The sequence below is a fragment of the Rutilus rutilus genome, assembly GCF_951802725.1.
Source record: "Rutilus rutilus genome assembly, chromosome: 7".
NCBI classification, from domain to species: Eukaryota; Metazoa; Chordata; class Actinopteri; order Cypriniformes; family Leuciscidae; genus Rutilus; species Rutilus rutilus.
Window position 1 is genome coordinate 8437079 of NC_140221.1, and position 21429 is coordinate 8458507.

General features: G+C 40.0%; 1 protein-coding gene across 1 annotated transcript in view; it reads right to left on the reverse strand.

Moving 5' to 3' along the window:
- The window catches only part of rabep1 (rabaptin, RAB GTPase binding effector protein 1), a 29838-nt gene extending 20098 nt beyond the window's left edge, over positions 1–9740 (reverse strand). Inside the window, exons 1-6 of the mRNA XM_084413753.1 lie at positions 9573–9740; positions 8278–8406; positions 4655–4858; positions 1188–1348; positions 940–1059; positions 367–502 (exon numbers count right to left, since the gene is read on the reverse strand). Coding sequence (XP_084269879.1) covers positions 367–502; positions 940–1059; positions 1188–1348; positions 4655–4858; positions 8278–8406; positions 9573–9618 — 796 coding nt within the window. The 5' untranslated portion in view covers positions 9619–9740. The remainder of the gene's footprint in view (positions 1–366; positions 503–939; positions 1060–1187; positions 1349–4654; positions 4859–8277; positions 8407–9572) is intronic.
- Between the last annotated feature and the right edge of the window lie 11689 nt (positions 9741–21429).

Genomic DNA, 21429 nt, shown 5'->3' on the forward strand with positions numbered 1-21429 from the left:
TGTACAAGTAAGTAAATCGGTTGCACTTTATTTTACAGTAGGTGCACTTTTAATGACACAGAGTAGTGTAAGGTAACTACATGGGTTAAGTTAAGTTTTAGGGGTAGATTCAGGGTTAGAACCTAGTGTCATTACTACAATAAGGACATAGTATGTTCATGCGAAACAGGACTGTGAAATAAAGTGCTACCAGTAAATCAATCAATCGATTGGGCCCCTAAATATTTGCCGGTGCACTTTGGGGTTACAATGGCACCTAAATCAAAATATAAACAGAGACTGTACAAAGCACGATGCAACCTACATGAAATGGCCAACCAATCAAGCAAAATAAGAAGAAAGTGTAAAATTATTTCATTCGCATACCTTCATGGAGTTCTTTCCGAAGTTTCTCTGCATCCTCTTGAAGGACTGATTTCTGGGTGTTGAGGACAGCAACATACATCTCTAAGTCTGTACGGCATGATTTCTCAGCCTCCAGGACGTGATTGAGCTCCTTCACCTGGGAAAATAACCAAGCACATGTTTCAAACTGTATTTTTCATGATGAAAAGTAAAAGCACCCATTAACAGAAGCATAATCTTTACATTTCAGAGTAAAAAAACTGGCTTAAAATAAACATTTTATGTTTGGAAATAAACTGGCAGACTTCAGATCTACAACCTTTCGACTTTACGGACACTGGCTCATTGACTTCCGCCAACTTTTACAAGACTCAACTGATTTATTAATCATTCCTGAGGCCAAAACAACATCACATAGTCATAATCATAACTAAAGGCTGTAATAGAGATGCAACCTTGACTTATTTGGCCAGGTGTGAATTTGCCTATTCATGAGGTCATGGCATAACCACATTAAAGTAATGTGTCACATCTAATAATAAATGTGAACAAAACAGTCTGGCTCTCAGTTCCACTTTTCTATGCACGTCTAACCTTGGCAGCCTCAAGTTCCTTAACTCGATCTTCTGAGCTTGACAGTTTGGCCTTCAGAGCTGCGATCTCACTCTCCATTGGCATCACCACTGAACGTAACTTCTCTGCATCCTCCTGAGCCTAGATTGATACAAAGCCTTGATTAACAGACCAACATAATGCAAACACTGGCTTTGAGTCACGATTCCCGAGACTAAAAAAAAAAAAAAACAACAACAGGGAATTAAAATCAGAAAGTAGATGCAAACCTTCTTCATCTCGTTCTCTAAATTCTCCTCTTCCTGTCCCTCAGTAAGACGGCGGCGTAGATCAGCCACCTCTCGCTCCATCCCATCTCGGTACTGTGTCCACTGAGCACGGTCCTGCTCCATCTTCTGCTGGAACTGCAACTTAAATTCCCGCTCTGCATCTGAACACGCACGCCAAGATAAGGATGTATGCATCAAAACCATGTTCCTAATCCTTCCTTGTCCAAATATAGTTTACTTATGACGTTTACGATTTAACAAGAATCTGAACCCACAGAGGTACTGCAGCTTTCTGTCTGCACTTCTCTCTCTACAAATCATGCGTCTCTTGAATGTTCATTTATTGAAGGTTTTTTAATATTTTCCTTTAGTGTGTAATGGATCTGTTTGTGCATGTACACGATCTGCGAAGTTACAAAGCTCAGTCTCCCACAAAGGGATTTATTCAATCAGAGAACACTCATCCAGACCTGCCTAAAATGCCTTGATCGAAGTCCAGATATTACTCCCGCTATGCCCATCCAAAGGCAAACGCAAAGAAAGAGGATTAGGCTTCAGTGAATTGCGGAGACGCTGTGTAATTGCAAAAGCAAAACCGCTTTCTTTGACCATCCAAAAATGGAAGAAAATAGGAATCAGTGGTTAAGATTTATTTATAACGCTGTTCCTGAGCAGTTCAACACAAAAGTTAACTTGTGTAAAGCACATTTCACTGAAAACAGCTGAACCTGGGAGAGTACAACGCCAGCTTTACACTTATTTTTTGGCACCACAATTTGTTACAGAGAAGATGACAAATTAACCCATTAACATCATATCTGAAAGGTAAGAGAGTAAAAAAAATAAAAAATTCCACTGTGAATTGTTCTGCACTATGTCATTCTTTAGTCATGCCTGATCATCCTTATTTTTAGAATCTGACATAGGCTCGAACTGATGCGGTAAAACCGACAACATTATTAACTGTGTGGTTATGTTTGCTTTAGAAGCCTATTATGGCAAGGGGAGTTACATTTCAGAGACACACTTCATGTGTCATGTGTGAGCATTAAAGCATGATCCATTACACCCAATAAATAAAACAAAAAAGAACTTATATCATCATGACCCCTTTAAGTATATTGGCTAATATGACAATACTGTCAGCTACCAACCAACATGAGTGAAGTGCTTAATCGCATTAAACATTTTACTGGAGATAGAAAGGTATGTTTTGCAGTTCTTAAATAGCAGGTTATACAAGCACATAACTAAAAAAAAAACATACCTTTAACAAATACACACACTGCTGGACAAAAGTTTGGGTCAGTAAGATTTTTTAAAATGTTTTTTGAAAGAAGTCTAAACCAAGGCTGCATTTATTTGAACAAAAACACAGTAAAAAATGTGATATTGTGAACAAAGCTGAATTTTCAGAATCATTACTCCAGTCTTCAGTCACATGATTCTTTAGAAATCATTCTCATATGCTGATTTGCTGCTCGAGAAACAATCCTTATTACTGTGCTGCTTTTTTCTGTGTGGAACCTGTGGTGCATTATTTTCAAGGTTCTTTGATTAGAATGTTTAAAAGCAGGGTTATTATCTTCAACTAAAACTATTTAATTTAACTGAAGTAAAGCTGGAATAAAATATAAATATTAGATGAAACACCAAAAACAAAAATGAAAAACAAAATAAAATAAAATGAAAAACGAAATATAAATGTCTTGGCAACTAATTGAAATAAACACTAAAATTACTAACTGGAACTAAACAACTAAAACTAAAATAAAACCAAAAGAAAAGGAAAATAAATTAAACCAAAACAGTAATATTAAAAATAATTTTATTAAAAATAATAAATTGGTGGTGTGGCGCAATGGATAAGACACATGCCTTTGGTGTGAGAGACCCGGGTTCGAATCCACTGTGAGACACCAATGTGTCCCTGAGCAAGACACTTAACCCCTAGTTGCTCCAGAGGCGTGCGACCTCTGACATATATAGCAATTGTAAGTCGCTTTGGATAAAAGCGTCAGCTAAATGAATAAAAAAAAAAAAAAAAAAAAAAATTCACATGATAAAATTACTAAATAAATTAAAATTAAGATAAAAACTGAAAATATAAAAATAAAACCCAATTCAAAATAATAATAAAAAATACAATAGTATACAAATAATGCAAAAATAACTGTTTAAAGGTCCCATTGCATAGATTATTTTATTATTTTAGAATGTTTCCTGGGGTGCCCTTATAATGTTAGTATGTTTTTTTAGATCAAAAGTTGTTATAATTTAGCCTGATTTTAGCCTCTGATTTGAACGCTCTGTTTGAAGGGGCGTGTCTGCTGTGAGACTTCAGTGTAAACTCCCACTGCTGTGATTGGCTGACATGCTTACATATGAAATAGCTATCATTACATGTGGAACTCTCTCGAATAAACTCGCGCTGTGTGATTGACAGCTTGGGCGAATGGAAAGGGATTGTTCTTTGATCGCTTTCTGTATATATATTAATCACAGTTTAAGTAAGATTATTTTCATCCTACTAAGAGAAACGACGTGAAGTTGATCGTTTAGGCACTGGCTTGATTTACTGATGCATAAACAGTATTGAACGACTTTGAGAGAAAGATTATCTGTCTGAACTTGAACAATTACACATCAGAAATTCACATAACCCACTGGTTCTTCAGAGGCTCGGATGAAGGAACTAAAAAAATACTTTGTGTTCATTTGTGCATGCAAACACTGAGCAACTGCCATGCTTCGCTCGTTTGCAAGCCATGATGTCTCTCGAGGAAAAACCAATATCGCGCTCGCGCAGCTCATTTTCTCATGGGCGGGCCAAATTCTCTTTGCGGGCAAAGAAGAGAAAGGGGAGGTGACCTTTACCCTTATGACGACATAAGGGGAAGAATTCTAGATTCGCCCGTCTGAGCTTTCATTTTCTCAAAAATGCCCAGGGCTTGGTTTACACCCATCAAAACGTCTAGCCACTGGGGGACCATAGGCATGCTAGGGAAACTCATATTAAGGTTTAAAAAACCTCATAAAGTGACATTTTCATGCAATGGGACCTTTAAAAGAGCAGCATATGTTTCATAAATAAATCTATTGTAACATTATATGTCTATTGTCTCTTGATCAATATAATGTGTCTGCTGAATAAAAGCATTTAATAAAAAAAAAACACATTGGTAAAACTAAGACAGAAAAACACCAATAAATGGTTCCATCTATTAAGTGTTTAATCGAGAGGCATACAATTGTGCTATTTAACATTTTGCATTGTGCTTGCTTATTTCACTTTTTATTATTCCTCAAAGCCATATTAGTTTCATAAAGCAGTTTAGTCAACTTCAGGATAGTGATGAATGATACAGTTATCGTTTCAAATAGCAGAAATAGCACAATAAATAAAACTTGGTTCTGAGTATCGGTCATCAGACACTTTAGCATAAAAATAATCAGAATCCTATTACCTTTCATAATAGCCTGCAGTGAGGCCACCTCCTCCTGCCACTGCTGCTTGACCTGGTCGATGGCTTCCTGCTTCGTGCTCTCAGAGACGGTGGCCACCGCTTTAATGGTCTCCATCTCTGCTCTAGCCTCGGCCAGCTGGTCCTGCATCTGGCTCACCTCTGCCTGGGCCTTCTCCAGTATAGCAGTCTGCTTCTTCAGCTCCTCTGAGAGATTTACAGGACAAGCACAATGGTTCATGTAGAGGAACGGACAGGTTCAGTTCTGTAAGGCCTCCTGCATTTGTTTCACTCCTGCACTGTGTCCTAAATATATGATCTTTATCTAACTTAACTGGACCCTGTTTGGACCTATATTTATTGCTGTTCCTCTTGTGATTTGATCACCTGACCTGACACATTTATACCAGGTGTAAAAGGAGCCTTGTGTTCAGATCCCTGGTAACATTGTTTGAAATGTTTGAAACTTATCTGGTTTAGTACTTTCGTCCTGCCCCAGAACAGATTAACAATGAAATGATCTATGAAATGAAACACTGATCTATGACAGCTGAACTGTTTTTGCTAGTTGTTCAGTCTGTGTGCATCCAGGCGCAATGTGTAATGTCTATAGAAAAGGTAAGAACTGGTTTGAGAAAAAGTCAGCGAGTGTAAAACCTACATGTTTTTTTTTCCTTTAAAAAGGTGCAGTAAGCTATTTCTGAGAAACATTGTTGAAAGTGTTCCTTGTCGTTCGCTCATCATCTGCGCTTTATTTTTCGCAAAGCTTTATTTTTATTCGCTTCTGCTATGATAAAGAAACATCTACTCTTGCACTGCATGTTCATGCATTTTGGGGGTGGAGCAATGAAGGGAGGGGTGTGTTTGTTTGGGTTGATTTCAAATATCAACAGTGTTCAACAATGATTCTAATGGCGTGTTCACACCTAACGCGAATTTAATTATTTGCGCGAGTAGATTACATACAAAGTCAATGCAAAGACGCGAATTGGGCGACGCGTTTGCCGCGAACGCTCGATAATCGCCTCAATCACGTCTTCCGCGCAAGTTGAAAAATTTCAACTCGAGCGGAAAATTCGCATGACGCTTAGGTGCGCAAGCCAATCAACGAAGAGCTGGATGGTGCTGTGAACCCAGACACGTCGGCGTTTGGCTTTCCTCCGTATTTGGGACTTCAACAAGTACAGAGCAGCAATATCATTTATTTCAGACATGACGGAAAAATTATGGCAGAAAGAAATTGTGTTGTTGTTGTTGATGATGACGACACACTCCTTTTCGCGGGATGTTTTTATTCGCGAATGACGCGAAAAACAAGAAAAACATCCCGCGGGTAATACGATGCGAACATACACTTCGCGTTTGGTGTGAACACGCCATAAGGCCTCATTTACACTGTCAGTGAAATGTGACCTAATTCCGATTTTTTATATTGTTTTTTTGGGGGGTGATTTTTGCCTTTTATTGGGACAGGACAGTAGAGAGTTGACAGGAAGCGAGGTGGGAGAGAGACAGGGGATGGGATCGGGAAAGGTCCACGAGCCGGGACTCAAACTCGGGCCGCCTGAGCGCAACGGCGCTACATGTCGGCACACTGACCACGAGGCCATCGGTGCCGACCTAATTTTTGCTCATATGTGACACAGATCCGATGTGTTCTATGACCGTGTAAACAGGAAAAAAACACATGCATTCGGATATTTCGAAATCGGTTTCAGGCCTCGTTCATATATGGAAATAAATCAGATATGTGCCAATACGACTGTCATGCAAAAAGGGAGATCGAATTTTCTGAGGCATTAGGATACGTCTCCATGGTTTAATGACGAGAGAAACCCCGACGTGCGTCTGCAAAGGGACGGCTGGCCCGACGAAACGTGTTGTCGTAGGAGAGGAATGTGGACACACGTTGACACAACATATCAAAGGTTGGCTTGCTCATCCTAAAATTTCGGACCCATTTCTCCTCGTTAAAGTCTGCCAAAAATAGCTTTCGCGTGCATATGATATTCACTTCATGGTGTGTAATACGCACGCACTCCAAACCCCTAATCCTACCCAAGGGGTTTACAGTGCGTATCATGCACGCAAAAACTATTTTTGGCAGATAAATGGCACAATAAATAAAATTAGTGGTATAGATACGCACTTTCATGAGATGGCGTTGTATGTTTCCAGCAGTCCTGAGATCTCTCTCGCACACAATAACTGAAGCATATGCGCAGGCTGCAATGATGGCTCTTTTCCTCCGCCTCAAAATCATGGTGATGTTTGGCGAACTTCACATATATTGCAAAGCTAGCACCAAGCATATTTCACGTTCGTCCATCTGCGCAAGAACCCCCTTTAAGCATGCGCGATGTTCCAGATAGTATGTCAAGTGTAAACACATCATTCGTATATGGGTCACAATTGAAAGAACGTGTAAACTGACGGTCAAACAAATTGGATAAAGGCAACAAATCAGAATTGGGCATCAAGACCTGCAGTGTAAACGATACCTAAGAAATCGCTTACTGCACCTTTAAAAACCCACACATAAGGCAAAAATTATTTCCTAGAAATAGTGTTCAAATTTCTTGGAATTACAGTGGCTGTGGAATTACAAATGATAGTGGAACATGTTCATAGCTAATGTGATGAACTACACCCCTGGTTACTCTGCAAGGACACCCCATGTAAACTTCATACAGCCAAAAACAAAATGAAAAATAAAAAAAAAAATAAAATAAAAAAAATACTAAAAATAAAACAAATAAAAGTAAAATAAAAAATATATTTAGGCCTAATAAAAATAAAACAAAAATAAACAACCAAAACAATAAAAATAAATAAAACAATAAATACATAACACAAAAATAAATAAATAAATATTATATACATTTATGCACAAGGAGTCTGACAACAGCCGGTATGATCTGATCTTACCATCATTGAGTCCGTATGTGATTACATGAAGAAACAGAAAAAACTGAGACAGACTAAATCCAGAAGAACTGCGGGAACGTCTCCAAGATGCTTAAAGAAACCTTCCTGCAAAGCTACCTGAAAAACTATGCGTGTACCTGGACAAAAGCCGTTTTAAACGCAACGGGTCGTTACACCATATATTGATTTGAATTAGTTAATAGAAGTTAAATCATAAATAAATTCAATTTGTGATTTTATTTTTGAAAGCATTCTCACTTTACAGCATTTTAACACAAGTGCCAGTACTGTTCACAGTACTGTAGCTTTGCAGGAAGGTTTCTTCAAGCATCTTGGAGACGTTCCCGCAGTTCTTCTGGATTTAGTCTGTCTCAGTTTTTTCTGTTTCTTCATGTAATCACAGACGGGACTCGATAATGGTGAGATAAAGACTCCTTGTGCATACACAGATCTCACTGGATTATTACAATTAATGGCAAAAACAATGTTTGGAAATGTAAAGTGATATTTCCTACTGACACACTACAGCAAAATATATAAATAACTGACTTAAAACAATTTTTTGGGGGGGATATTAACATGCCTAAGACTTTTGCACAGTACTGTATATATATATATATATATATATATATAAAATGAAGTTAGTTTAAAAAACTCAATTACTGGTTCATCAGCAGTTATTGTAAACAATATATTACCTTCTTTAGACAGATAAAGTTCCTTAAACTTGGCCCGCTTCTGGTTGAACTCCATCTCCAGCTGTTGTTTGAGCTTCAGGAAGTCGGTTCGATCCTGCTCTTGCTCGGCCGCGCGCTGCTCCAGAACTCCTGCCAAAACAACACATCGTCCATCGGTGCCACACATTCACAAACATCTACACCCCCAACCTCTGAATGGCACTTTGGCTACGTACACCTAATGCATTGTAGACAAGCAGTATATTATCCAGGTAAACAAGCACAGACTCTAGTGCCAAGTCCAAGCCAGTACAGCCACATAGGTCAGTCAACCGCAAGTCTGTCCTGACAGTTTACACATCTCTATCATTGGGTTTTACTCTTATTAGGCCTAAATACAAGATTTTACAAAAACATATTTGCAGCAAAAGTTTTTGTTGGATTTGTAAAAGACGACTACACCCCAAAGCAACATCAAGCCTTTAGGGATGACAGATGATTGTTATTTGGTTACACCAAAAAAAAAAAATGTAACTCAACTGGATCAAAGCAGCAAGTGCATGCATAGATTTGCATAATAATTAGCTTCCATAAAATCTCACTTGAGCTATACCTAATCATCATATTTTGGAAAAAGAAACTGCACGTTATGGAGCACAAATAAGTCCATCTAATCACAAACTTTTGTGTAATATTTTGGCTAAAGTGCTAAAGTAGACTTATGCAACATATTCTACTTCATATACTTTGAAGTATGTCCCAATAATGGCATGTTCTAAAAAAACATTTAATACTTTTTTTAATGCTTGTGTGGCAAATACATCAATCCATGATTAAAATCAATATGTGCATCAAAACACTATATGAAAGTAAATGCACACAAACAATGTCATCAGCAGCAACATCACAAACAAGAACCTGTAGACATGATATGAAATCACTTTAAATATATTAAAAATAAAAACAACACATTCTGTCCTGATAGTCTAAAAGCACTGTCAGTCCAGCTGTCATCTGCTTATCACTGGATGCAACATCATCATGTTGACCATTATAAACACTTTTCTGTGTACCGAAAGATCAGCATAGCAAATGTTTTGTGCAAGAAGAGTTCTGTCAGAAGCATCGACACATATCAAGCATTAAAGCAAAATTTGAGAACGTTTTAATAAATATGCAAATAGAGGTGTAACGTTAGGCTATCTGTCAGCCGGTTGACTGTTGCTGGCTAATCCGTGGACGAACAGGCCGCAGGCCTACAACGAGCACAGCTAAATCAGCACAATAAACCTCTCTTTGTGGAGAAAGGCGCTTACCGTCATGTTGAGGCGGCCGGGTGGATCCCGAGGCCTGCTCGGCCATGGCTTCCCGGGGCTGAGTTAAAAAAAGCAGCTCTCTGAACGGAAAGTGAGAAGCGCCCAGCAGAACAGGCTAATAGAGACAGAGCAACGTCATTGTAGAAATAACACGCACTGCGCATGCGCACACCAAATGGGCGGAGCTGTCTTGACATTACATCTGCGTTATTGCGATTCATTTATTTTATAAGCCAATTTTAATTATACTATTTGTACTGTATATGTGTCTAATTTATCATTGATACATATATATTTATATATTCATAGCATTTGTAATAAATACATTAATAAATAGGTCATTGAATATTTAGATGCAACACGCAATTTAAACACAAAAATGCACTTACATTTTTTTATTAATTAATAAACAACTCACAAATCATTCAGGAAATTTTACACAGCACAGCCCCAATAAAAACAACCAACCAAACAAACTGAAAAAATACTGAATGTACAGCTGGAATTGCCAGTATACCACGATAGATAGATAGATAGATAGATAGATAGATAGATAGATAGATAGATAGATAGATAGATAGATAGATAGATAGATAGATAGATAGATAGATAATACTTGTATAAGTATAAATACACACACACACACATATATACAGTACCAGTCAAAAGTTTGGAAACACTACTATTTTTAATGCTTTTGCAATAAGTCTCTTATCCTCATCAAGCCTGCAGTTAAAAAAAAAAAAAAAAAAAAAAAAAAAAAAAAAAAACAGTAATATTATGAAATATTATTACAATTTAAAATAATGGTTCTCTTTTTTAATATACTTTAAAATGTAATTTATTTTTGTGATGCAAAGCTGAATTTTCATCAGCAAGTAGGCTACTCCAGTCTTTGGTGTCTTATGATCCTTCAGAAATCATTCTAATATGATAATGTGATACTCAGTTATTATCAATGATGGAAACAGTTGTGCTGTTTAATATATTTTTTTGGAATACTTTTTTCAGGATTCATTGATGAGTAAAACGTTAACAGCATTTATTCATAAAAACAGCATTTATTCAAAATAAAAACATTTCTAATAATATAAATCGTTACCATCACCTTTTATCAATTTAACACATTCTTGTTGAATTAAAGTACAAATTTCTTTAAAAAAAAAAAATTATTGTTCCCAAACTTTTGAACGGTAGTGTATATTGTTAAAAAATATTTCTATTCTAAATAAATACAGTTCTTTTTAACTTTTTATTCATCAAATAATCCTGAAAAAAGTATCTCAGGTTATAAAAAAATATTAAGCAGCACAACTGTTTCCAACATTGATCATAAATCAGCATATTAGAATGATTTCTGAAGGATCATAAGACACCAAAGACTGGAGTACTTGCTGATGAAAATTCAGCTTTGCATCACAAAAATAAATTACATTTTAAAGTATATTAAAAAAGAGAACCATTATTTTAAATTGTAATAATATTTCATAATATTACTGTTTTTTTTTTTTTTTTTTTTTTTTTAACTGCAGGCTTGATGAGCATAAGAGACTTCTTTCAAAAGCATTAAAAATAGTAGTGTTTCCAAACTTTTGACTGGTACTGTATATACACACACACACACACATTATATAGATAATACTTGTATAAGTATAAATACACACACACACACATATATATATACACACACACACACACATTATATAAACACAAACTTTTGTTAGATGTGATTAATCGCGATCAATCGATTTGACAGCACAATAATAATAATCTCATGAACTATTCACTAAAGGTCTAGTGGCCCTTTTTTTGTACACACACACACACACACAAATAAATACATAAATAAATAAATACCACACCCATAAACCACTTAAAACCTCTAGGGTGTAATACAAAACATCATAGCCTACTTCCGTTATTCTGCATAGTTCTGAATCAAGCATTTAATATGCTTCCTTCCTTTCTCTCTCTCTCTCTATCCCTCTCCTAAAAAACACTATAAACTATACAATACACAGTCTCACAGACCTAAAGAACAAGATATATCACATATTCACAATAACTGCCATTAGCTGCCATACAAAATGAAGATTACATACAATCAAAATCATGTTTTCAGCACTTTTTTTGTTTGTTTGTTTCAAAAGATATAATTTGTTTCAACATATAATTTGAAGTCATTTTTAAAATGTGAAAAATTTGGTTTGCATTGAGCCCACTTTTTAGGCATATGGTATTTTCCTAATAAAATAACAGTATAACATGTTCTTCTTTACATTCCAAATTGTCATTCTGAGTATAAAAAAGCACATCAAAAACACACATTTACCATACTGTGACGAGGCGTCACTCAAATTGGAATCCATCAGCAAGCTTTTATTAAAATCGTGGTCAAACAGGCAATGGTCAGATACTAGCAAACACAGCAACGTAGGACAGACACAGTCGTGGTCGAAAAGCAGGCAGGAGATCAGGGCAGGCGGAGAACGATTACAGATAAGTAACAAAGCAGATAGTCATGATAGTCAGATAGCAGGCAGCAGAGAATCATGAATAGGAAACAGACTGGGTCACAACAGGTAGGAACAGAATACAGAAATTAACGCTCAGAAATGCAAACCGTGGTAATACAAGACTTCGCAAGGAAGAGTGGTGGAGAGACAGTTTATATAGGTCCAAGAATGAGCTACAGCTGAGCAACGTAATCAGTGCCAGGTACGGGGCTGATGGGAAATGTAGTGTGAGTGAAAAGTCAATATTCGGGTGAGGGAGCCCTCTGATGGTCAAAGGAGGGAATCACGGAGTTCGTCTCTGTGACAGAGCCCCCTCCCAGCGACAGAGCCCCCTCCCTGCGAGCAACTCCTGGCGCGAGGAGGCAAGCGACGGCGGGGTCTCCCACGTGGTCGAGGGGCCGGCCTCTCCGGATGGGTTCGGTGGAATTCCTCCACGAGATTGGGCTCGAGTAGCGTTGACCCAAGAACGGTCCTCTGGACCATAACCCTCCCAATCGATCAGATACTGGAGAATTCTTCCCCGGCGTCTGGAGTCCAGCAGTTCTCTGACCTAGTAAGCCTCCTCGCCCTCCACCATGATGGGAAGGGGACCCTGACCACCGGACACCTCCTCCCCCTCCTCATTTGGACCAACAGCGGGCTTGAGCAGAGATAAATGGAAGGTGGGGAAAATACGATAATGATTAGGCAGGGAGGAATGAAACAGGTGTGATTTGACTGGTAATTTGGAATGGACCCACGTACCTGGGACTGAGTTTCTTGCAAGGAAGCCGAAGACATAAGTCTCTTGTGGACAGCCACACCCATTGACCAGAACGGTACTCAGGATCGGGACGACGATGATGATCAGCCTGTACAATTTTTCGGCGAATGGCGTGTTGGAGGTGAATGTAAGCCTGATTCCATGTCTCCTCACTTCTACGTAACCAGTCATTCACTGTCGGGACATTAGTGGGTTCTCCAGACCAAAGGAATTGAGGCGGTTGAAATCCCAAAATGCATTGAAAGGGGGTCAATCCTGTAGATGCCTTTTGGATGGAATTCTGGGCATACTCAGCCCATATTAGGAAGCGACTCGAATCATCCTGATGCTGATTACAGTATGATCGAAGGAAACGGATGAGCTATTGGTTTAGTCTTTCAGCTTGACCGTTAGATTGAGGATGGTCTCCAGACGTAAGACTGACATTGATTTCAAGTGACTTAAAGAATGCGACAGAGTCTCAACGTAAATTGAGGGCCTCAATCGGAAACAATATCTGGTAATCCATAGAATCGGAACACCAAGTGACATAGATGTTCAGCTGTCTGCCGGGAAGTAGGTAGCTTGGGTAGAGGTATGAGGCGGTAGGCCTTGGAGAATCTGTCTATGACAGTGAGAATTGTGGTGTGACCATTAGAGACTGGTAGATCTGTAACAAAGTCGATGGCAATGTGGGACCAGGGGCGTTGTGGAAGGGGAAGAGGTTGCAGCAGGCCGGCCGGAAGTTGTCTTGATGGTTTCTGTGTATTGCAGGTTTGACATTGGTGGACAAACATGGTGGTATCTTTGCACAGGGATGGCCACCAGAATCGTTTTTGAAGGAGATGGATAGTGGCAGTAATACCAGTGTGACCAGAGCTGGGCAGAGAATGTACCTGTTCTAGGACTCAAATTCTGAGGGTTTCAGGTACGAAGACTTTATGAGGTGGACATTCAGCTGGAATTTGGACCCGAGCGTTGGCCTGTTCAATTTCAGTCATAATATCCCACTGGACGGTAGCAACAGCGAGGTCAGGAGGCAGAATTGTTTCAGGATGTTGGGGAAATTGATTGAGCTCATACTGTCTGGAGAGAGCATCCGCCTTTGTGTTCTTGGACCCAGGACGATACGTGACCACAAAATTGAAGCGGGTGAAGAACAGAGACCAGCAAGCTTGCCTGGGGTTGAGTCTTTTGGCAGTTCGTAAGTATTCCAGATTCTTATGATTGGTTAGGACTGTAAATGGATGAGTAGAACCCTCTAACCAGTGACGCCACTCCTCAAAAGCTGCCTTTATGGCCAAAAGCTCCCATTCCCTAACATCATAGTTCCGTTCTGCTGCGTTCAGTTTTCTGGAGTAGAATGCACAAGGGTATCTTGTCTTTGAGACAAGATAGCCCACAGGCCAGAGTTTGAAGCATCCACTTCAACAATGAAGGGGAGTTCGAGATTGGGGTGATGCAGAATGGGAGCAGAGACAAAACGTTGTTTGAGTTGTTCGAAAGACTGGGTGGCTGCATCTGACCAGTTGAGACGGTTGGCTCCTCTCTTTATCATAGACATTAGGGGGTCGGCAACAGAGCTAAAGTTTCTAATAAAACGCCGATAGAAGTTGGCGAACCCCAAAAAGCGTTGGAGTTCTTTCAAAGTTGCAGGCTGTGGCCAATCAAGAACTGCCCTGACCTTGCTCTCATCCATGGCGACTCCTTCCGGACTGATTATGTAACCCAAGAATGCAGTCTCAGCCTTGGCATATAGTTTATGCTGAATGAGTCGTCTGAGTACAGCTCTGACGTGTTGGATGTGTTCTTCTAGAGTGTCTGAATAGATCAAGATATCATTAATGTATACAATTACAGTCTTGTGGAGCATGTCCCTGAACACGTTGTTGATGAAAGACTGGAAGACGGAAGGAATGTTGACCAGGCCAAATGGCATAACTAAGTATTCATAGTGCCCAGTACTTGTAGAAAAAGTAGTCTTCCATTCATCCCCCTTTCGTATCCGAATCAGATTGCACGCACTGCGTAGGGCCAGCTTGGTGTAGTATCTGGCAGTACGAAGTTGTTCCAGTGCTGCAGGAACCAGAGGTAGGGGATATCGGAACTTAACAGTCAATTCATTCAAAGCACGATAATCAATGCATGGTCGAAGGCCTCCGTCTTTCTTGTGAACGAAGAAGATTCCTGCAGAAGCGAGGGACGTAGAAGGTCGTATAAAGCCTTTTGCTAATTCCTCCTCAATGTAGTACTTCATGGATTCGGACTGAGAGAGGGGAAAAATATGGGTGTTGAACCAGGAATAAGGTCAATGGCACAGTCATATGCACGATGTGGAGGCAGTCTGGAACCTTTAGTTTTACTGAAGGCCTCTGATAAATCGGAGTATACCTCTGGGAGGTTAAAATCAAGGGATTTCTCTTCTGAAACATTAATGGACTGGAACGGCAGAGGTGAGACGTGGGCGAGACAGGGTAACAAGACTTATTCCACTGGGAGATCTGACCCTCGCTCCAGGAGACATGAGGATTATGTCTGCGAAGCAAGGGTAAAACAAGGATGACAGGTGTATGAGGTGTGGGAAGGATGTAGAATTGAATCTTCTCCGAGTGAACTATTCCAGTCTGCATCAAGAGCTCTTGAGTGATGAATAAAACTTCTCCAGAGCCCAGTGGTCGTCCATCTATCGCCTCCGCTGTAAGAGGAGAGGAAAAATGGATCAGAGCAATGTTGATTTAATGCGCAAAGTCTCTAGACATAAAGTTTCCTGTGGCTCCAGAATCCAACAAAGCCCTGGTGAAGATCTTCTGGCCATTGGCAGTGATTGTGATAGGTACAGTGACACACATTTCTGGATTCAGAGCATCAAAAGAGAAACTCACAGATTTCTGGGACTCCATGTGTGGTCGTGAAGGACAGGAGTTTCTTAAGTGACCAGGTTGACCACAGTACAAACATAGGCGTTGAGCAAAGCGACGATCTCTTTCTTCAGCTGATAGATGGTATGTTAACTTGCATGGGTTCAACTTCGTCTGCGACATCAGTTTCAGGGACTCGGAGTGCGTTGCGAGTGTTTGGTCTTCGCAATCTGATGAGGTTATCAATTTGAATGGTGAGTTCTATAAACTGATTTAAGTCTCTCCCCTCATCACGGCAGGCCAATTCTGATTGCAGTTCATGATTTAATCCCCTTCTAAATAGTACTTTCAGTGTATCATTCATCCATGACGTCTGAGCAGCGAGGGTACGAAAGTTGAGAGCATATTCAGCTGCAGTCCTTCTCCCCTGAGAAAGCTCCAGTAAACGATCGCCTGCACTCTTGCTCTCTTTGGGATGATCAAAAAATTGTTGCAAGAATACCTCAAAAGTCGGGAAAGTTGTGCCTCCCTCTCTCCACACCGCCGTAATCCACTCCAACACCCTGCCAGTAAGTAATGAACAAACTAATGCTATTTTACCAGCCTCAGTAGAATACAGCGTCGGTTGTTGATCAACAAACATTGAGCACTGAAGTATAAAGCCTTTACATTTCGCTTGGTCTCCGTCGAACTTCTTGGGAAATGCTAGATTATGGGCCCTATCTAAAATGGGTTGGTCTGAAGTAGCTTCATTATTCATAGGTGTGGTTTGGGCGTAACGTCAAATAAACCAATCAGAGCGACATCTCACATTCCCTTTAAGAGCAGGCGCGCTTGTTCTAAAGCGGATTCCTATTATAACGGCGGATTTGCCAGGCGCACGGCAGGAGCGGTTCAAGGCCGAGGAGACCGACGTTCTCGTCAGGGACGTTGGGGATGGAGAAACACACCCAAATTAACTTCAGTTAAACAGGCGTATGATAATTTGGGTAAATGTGTAAGCTAGATGTATGCTTTTATAATAAAATGTCTATCTATCTATCTATCTATCTATCTATCTATCTATCTATCTATCTATCTATCTATCTATCGTAATAATGTATGATTTGCAAAAATAACTGCTGCGTCTGTGTGTAGATGAGAGAATCAAAGTGTATGCGCGTTGTGCACACGCTACATTGATTAAGGCCAAGCATGCGCCCTTAAAATAGCATATGAATAACATGCGCAACGCGCCACTGACTTTAAACTGTTTTTTTTCGGTCAGTGGCGCAATTGTTTTCTAAACCTGTAAAATAGCATGAGGGAACGTTTGCGCCGGAACACGCCTCCTCTTTGCGCTGAACCGCCTCGGGGAGCGCAAGTGTATTTCTTAGTTAACCGACGTGCATCTGTGGAGGGAAAAGTCCGCTTTGCGCGGGTGCAAAATAGGAATGATACATGCGTCGGTGTACAAAGTCAATTGTGCTGGGTGCAAGATAGGGCCCGAGGACTCACTTGAGATGGTGTCACTGACGCGGGTGCAGTGGCCCCGTTAGTTGGTGTTGCTGTCATCTCTGGTGGAGAGACGTGGAGATTTTGAAGTGCTTTCACCAATTCCTCCGTGAGAGATTTGAGGCGATTGAGCTGGTATTGGTGTGCCGCAAGCTGACTAACCTGGGCAGACATGGTTGCAGACAGGTGGGTTAAAGCCGCTGGATCGTAGTTTGGCGAAGTCTTCTGTAACGAAGTGTCACTCGAATTGGAATCCATCAGCAAGCTTTTGTTAAAATCGTGGTCAAACAGGCAATGGTCAGATACCAGCAAACACAGCAACGTAGGACAGACACAGTCGTGGTCGAAAAGCAGGCAGGAGATCAGGGCAGGCGGAGAACAATCACAGATAAGTAACAAAGCAGATAGTCCAAAAGGCAGGCGGCAGAGAATCATGAATAGGGAACAGACTGGGTCACAACAGGTAGGCAATACAGAAATAAAGCCCTCTGATGGTCAAAGAAGGGAATCACGGAGTTTGTCTCTTTGACACATACACTTCAGTTTTGTTACTAATAAAGGTTTCAACAGTGAAAAAACAGATGCAAAATAGTTTCTTTTTTTCTGGTGCACAAAATTCACAGGTAGATGAAATAAGCTAAAATCTTTCCAAAACATGTTTAGCACGATGAAATATTTTGTAAGACACTTCCTTAATTTTGTTATTGACACAAAACTTTATTTGCCAATTTCCATGCTTTGCCCCAAGAGATATTACCAAATAAAGAAGACCAAAATAATCTTGCTGCAAGACAAAGAGCATTTCTTATATCCTTATCGGTACATTTTTGTTTTAAAACATTAACATTATCAATATCAATGAAAATGTTCCCACAAAGATAGTCCATATTGATCTCCACTGAATAAGAGTTCTTTAAGAACATCACACTCTTTGGAATCGCGTCAAGAACATTAGCAAACTCTCTTGGTTTAACTGGTAATTACAGTTTTGTAGAAACTCAGTATATGATAACAAATATCCATTGGAATTAACCAATTGTCTTACTAATATAATCCCTTCATTGAACCAAGTATGATAGAATAGTGATTTGTTTTTATATAGTATGTCTTTGTTATTCCATAAGAAATAATTGTGCGGTGAAAAATTGTGCTTATACCAATTTCCATGCTAGCAGGGCTTGTCTGTGAAAACTTCGCCAATTTAACAGGAATTTTATCAACAGAAAAACTGCATTTCAACCAAAAGTTGCCTCCAATGCCTCCAAGAGTATTAAATAAATAATTAGGAAATAAGTTTCAAAGACTTTATTCTTCAAAAACTCTACCAACCATTTACTTTTGAAGGTGTCATTAAGTGTACTATAATCTAAAACCTCAACTACCCCTTGCTCTTTGGTGTTACATATTACCTCCTTTTTTAAATAATATGGCTTTTTTTCTTCATGTAAAGTCATCAAATATCTAAACCCTTAATCACCTTAGGAGGCACATCTAATGATAAATATGTAAATACAGATCAAGATAAACCTTCTGCCCTTGATAATAATACCCTCCCAAATATTAATATATAACCCTCATTAACCACAAATTAAATTTTGTTTTTGTTTTCTCAATAATTGGTTCAAAATGTAACTTTTTTTTATTTTACTTTTTTTTTACAAATTACTTCATCTAGATATGTTAATTTATTTAATTGGGATGTCCTCTATTTCTGTAGAGGAGCAATCTTTAATGGGAAACAATACAGATTGATCACAATTAATTTTAAGGCCTTATACGGCAGTGAATGCCGCAATAGGCTCCATCTAATTATTTTTGGCACCTCAAAATCGCAGTATATACGAAAACGTCTCGGTTACTAATTTAACCTCGGTTCCCGGTTACGAGTATTGCGTCTGCTAGATGCTATGGGGAAACAAATTTTTCTCCGATTATTGAAGCCTTTTTATAAAATAACGCAGTGGTGATGTATAGCCATAACAGTGCAGGGATCTGCGCGCGCTTATTGGCTGAGTGGCATGCGCGAACCAGTCGGGGCACCTGCCGCCAAGCCGAGCGCAGAGAGAGTCCGCCAAAAGGGTGCGGGGCATCTGCCTATATAAGCAGTCAGACTCAATACAATATATACAATATAATGTTTATTAATAAAGCACAATTTAAAAACAACCGAAGTTGACCAAAGTTATGCTCCATTAGCTCCTGTAGGAAGGAAAGTACTAGCGGTACTTCAAATGAAATAGAAACCAGTCGGAAAAAACAGACCATTTAAGGGTGTAAAGGCGTCTCATGGACAAGGATTCTCATAACCTCAGCGATAGTATTCAGGACTCTTGCTAGGAGGTCCGTAAGTTCCCGTTGAGGGGCCACACATGGAGGGCCCACAGTTTTTGTTGAGTATTTTTGTTTTGTATTTTGTCCACTATAACAGCGTTCAATTGCATGGGTGCGTGAACTTGAATGGCCCCGTGAATTTGAATGGGCCCATTGTCTGCAATTGTGACATTTACTCCAACAACCAGAACTGAACAGGGTGTTGGGAGGAGCACTCAAGGCTTTTTGGTGGGTGGTCCAGCCGCAGCTTGAGATAACCCTCCCCTCTTCCTGGCGCTTAGGAGGGAAGAGTTTAGGCTGGTGAGGCCGCCGCGAGGGCACTGTCAATGCTCAGGAGCTAGCTGTGGCTGAGCCGTCACAGGCACTGGATTGACTGGCTGCTGAGTCGGCACTGCTTTTTGGAGATGCTGCAAAGCTGGAGTGCTTGGGCAGGAAGTGGCGCATTGCCTGCGAAGACTTCTGTGTCGCCATGAAGTGCTCGGCGAAGCCATCAACACCGGTGGTGGAGACTGGTGAGTCGAGGAAGGCAGTTCTGTCTGCGCCCTTGATCTCAGTCAGATTCAGCCACAAGAGGCCCTCCAGAAGCATCAGAAGCAGCCAAAGACATGGTGTCATCATCAAGGTCCTCTTCAGAACATCCAAACGAGACGAGGCCGCTCGCATCACACAAGGGGTGCTAGTCTGTGCGGGTGAGGAGCATGGGAGAAATCTCTCTTTGAGGAGAGAGTGAGGCACGTGGGATTTGCGCCGGAATGAGCTCACTCATATCCAATCGCTCAGTCCTCTGGCCCTGCTGTTTCTTGCTCCGAGGTTCCTGGGAGGCGAGAAACGGGAGAGCTCGAGGGGCCACAATTGCGGCTCGACATTTGTATCAACGTCGGAATTTTGCAGAAATTTGCTCTTTTAATTGTCGTGAGATGGCCACAGGGGAATGCTGAATGAGCTGCGAGCAGCGCCAAGTCAGCTTGCCCGCGAGTGCGCTGGAGTGTCAGGCTGTCTGCTGCTGTATTTGCTTGATTGCAGAGGCGAAGATTCAGCTTGTTCCGCTGCTGGGCTGGTCAACTGCGAGAAGGCTTTGCCATAGGCTTGTGCAGTTCCCACTGCTCAGCCAATAAGTGCACACAGATCACTGCACAGTTATGGCTGTGTATGGAAGTAAAATAATGCCAAATGTTTTTGAAACAAAAAAGCCTGTTGAATTGCACTACTTGAAAAAAATATGCATTGCATTAACCATGCTTGCATTTTAATGCATTATATTTTTAGGGCTTGCATTTTTATGGGCTGAAATTCAACATGGTTGAAAAACAGTGAATATTTTAATTAAAAACATTTCAAACACATTTTCATTAATAGAAATTCAATAATCCATATTCACCTTTCATATTTCGCTTCCAAAATAGTCAAACTGTTTAAAAATAATATTCAACAGACAATTTTCGGTCCATTTTATTTTGTTTTACAAATTCGCTTCCACAAATTCAGTGGTTCAAATTCGAAAGTAAATTCAGTGGTTCAAATTCGACACTAAAATCAACATCGACATCCAGGAATTGCAGGAAAAGCAGTGGATTACCGAGCATAATCTCCATCTGCTGTAGTCGACTTCACCAGCAGGTGGTGCAGCAAACGCGTGTTGTTGACGAAGACCAAAGCAACAGAGCAAGCCATTCATTCATAAAAACTGATTTATAGAAATGTAAGTGTATTTGTGATTATTATGAGGGCTGTTTTATGTTTAATTCAGTGTCTTCACGGTCCCTGTGTAGCCTACATGCATCTTTCTCTACCGTGAACGAGATTATACTGTTATTCCCCCGATGCTGATGTAGCCTACAGATCAAATGTTACAATATATAGACATATATTTCCCTTGGTTGTTTAGCTGCCTTAACTTTATCGCGGCGATGTGCTGC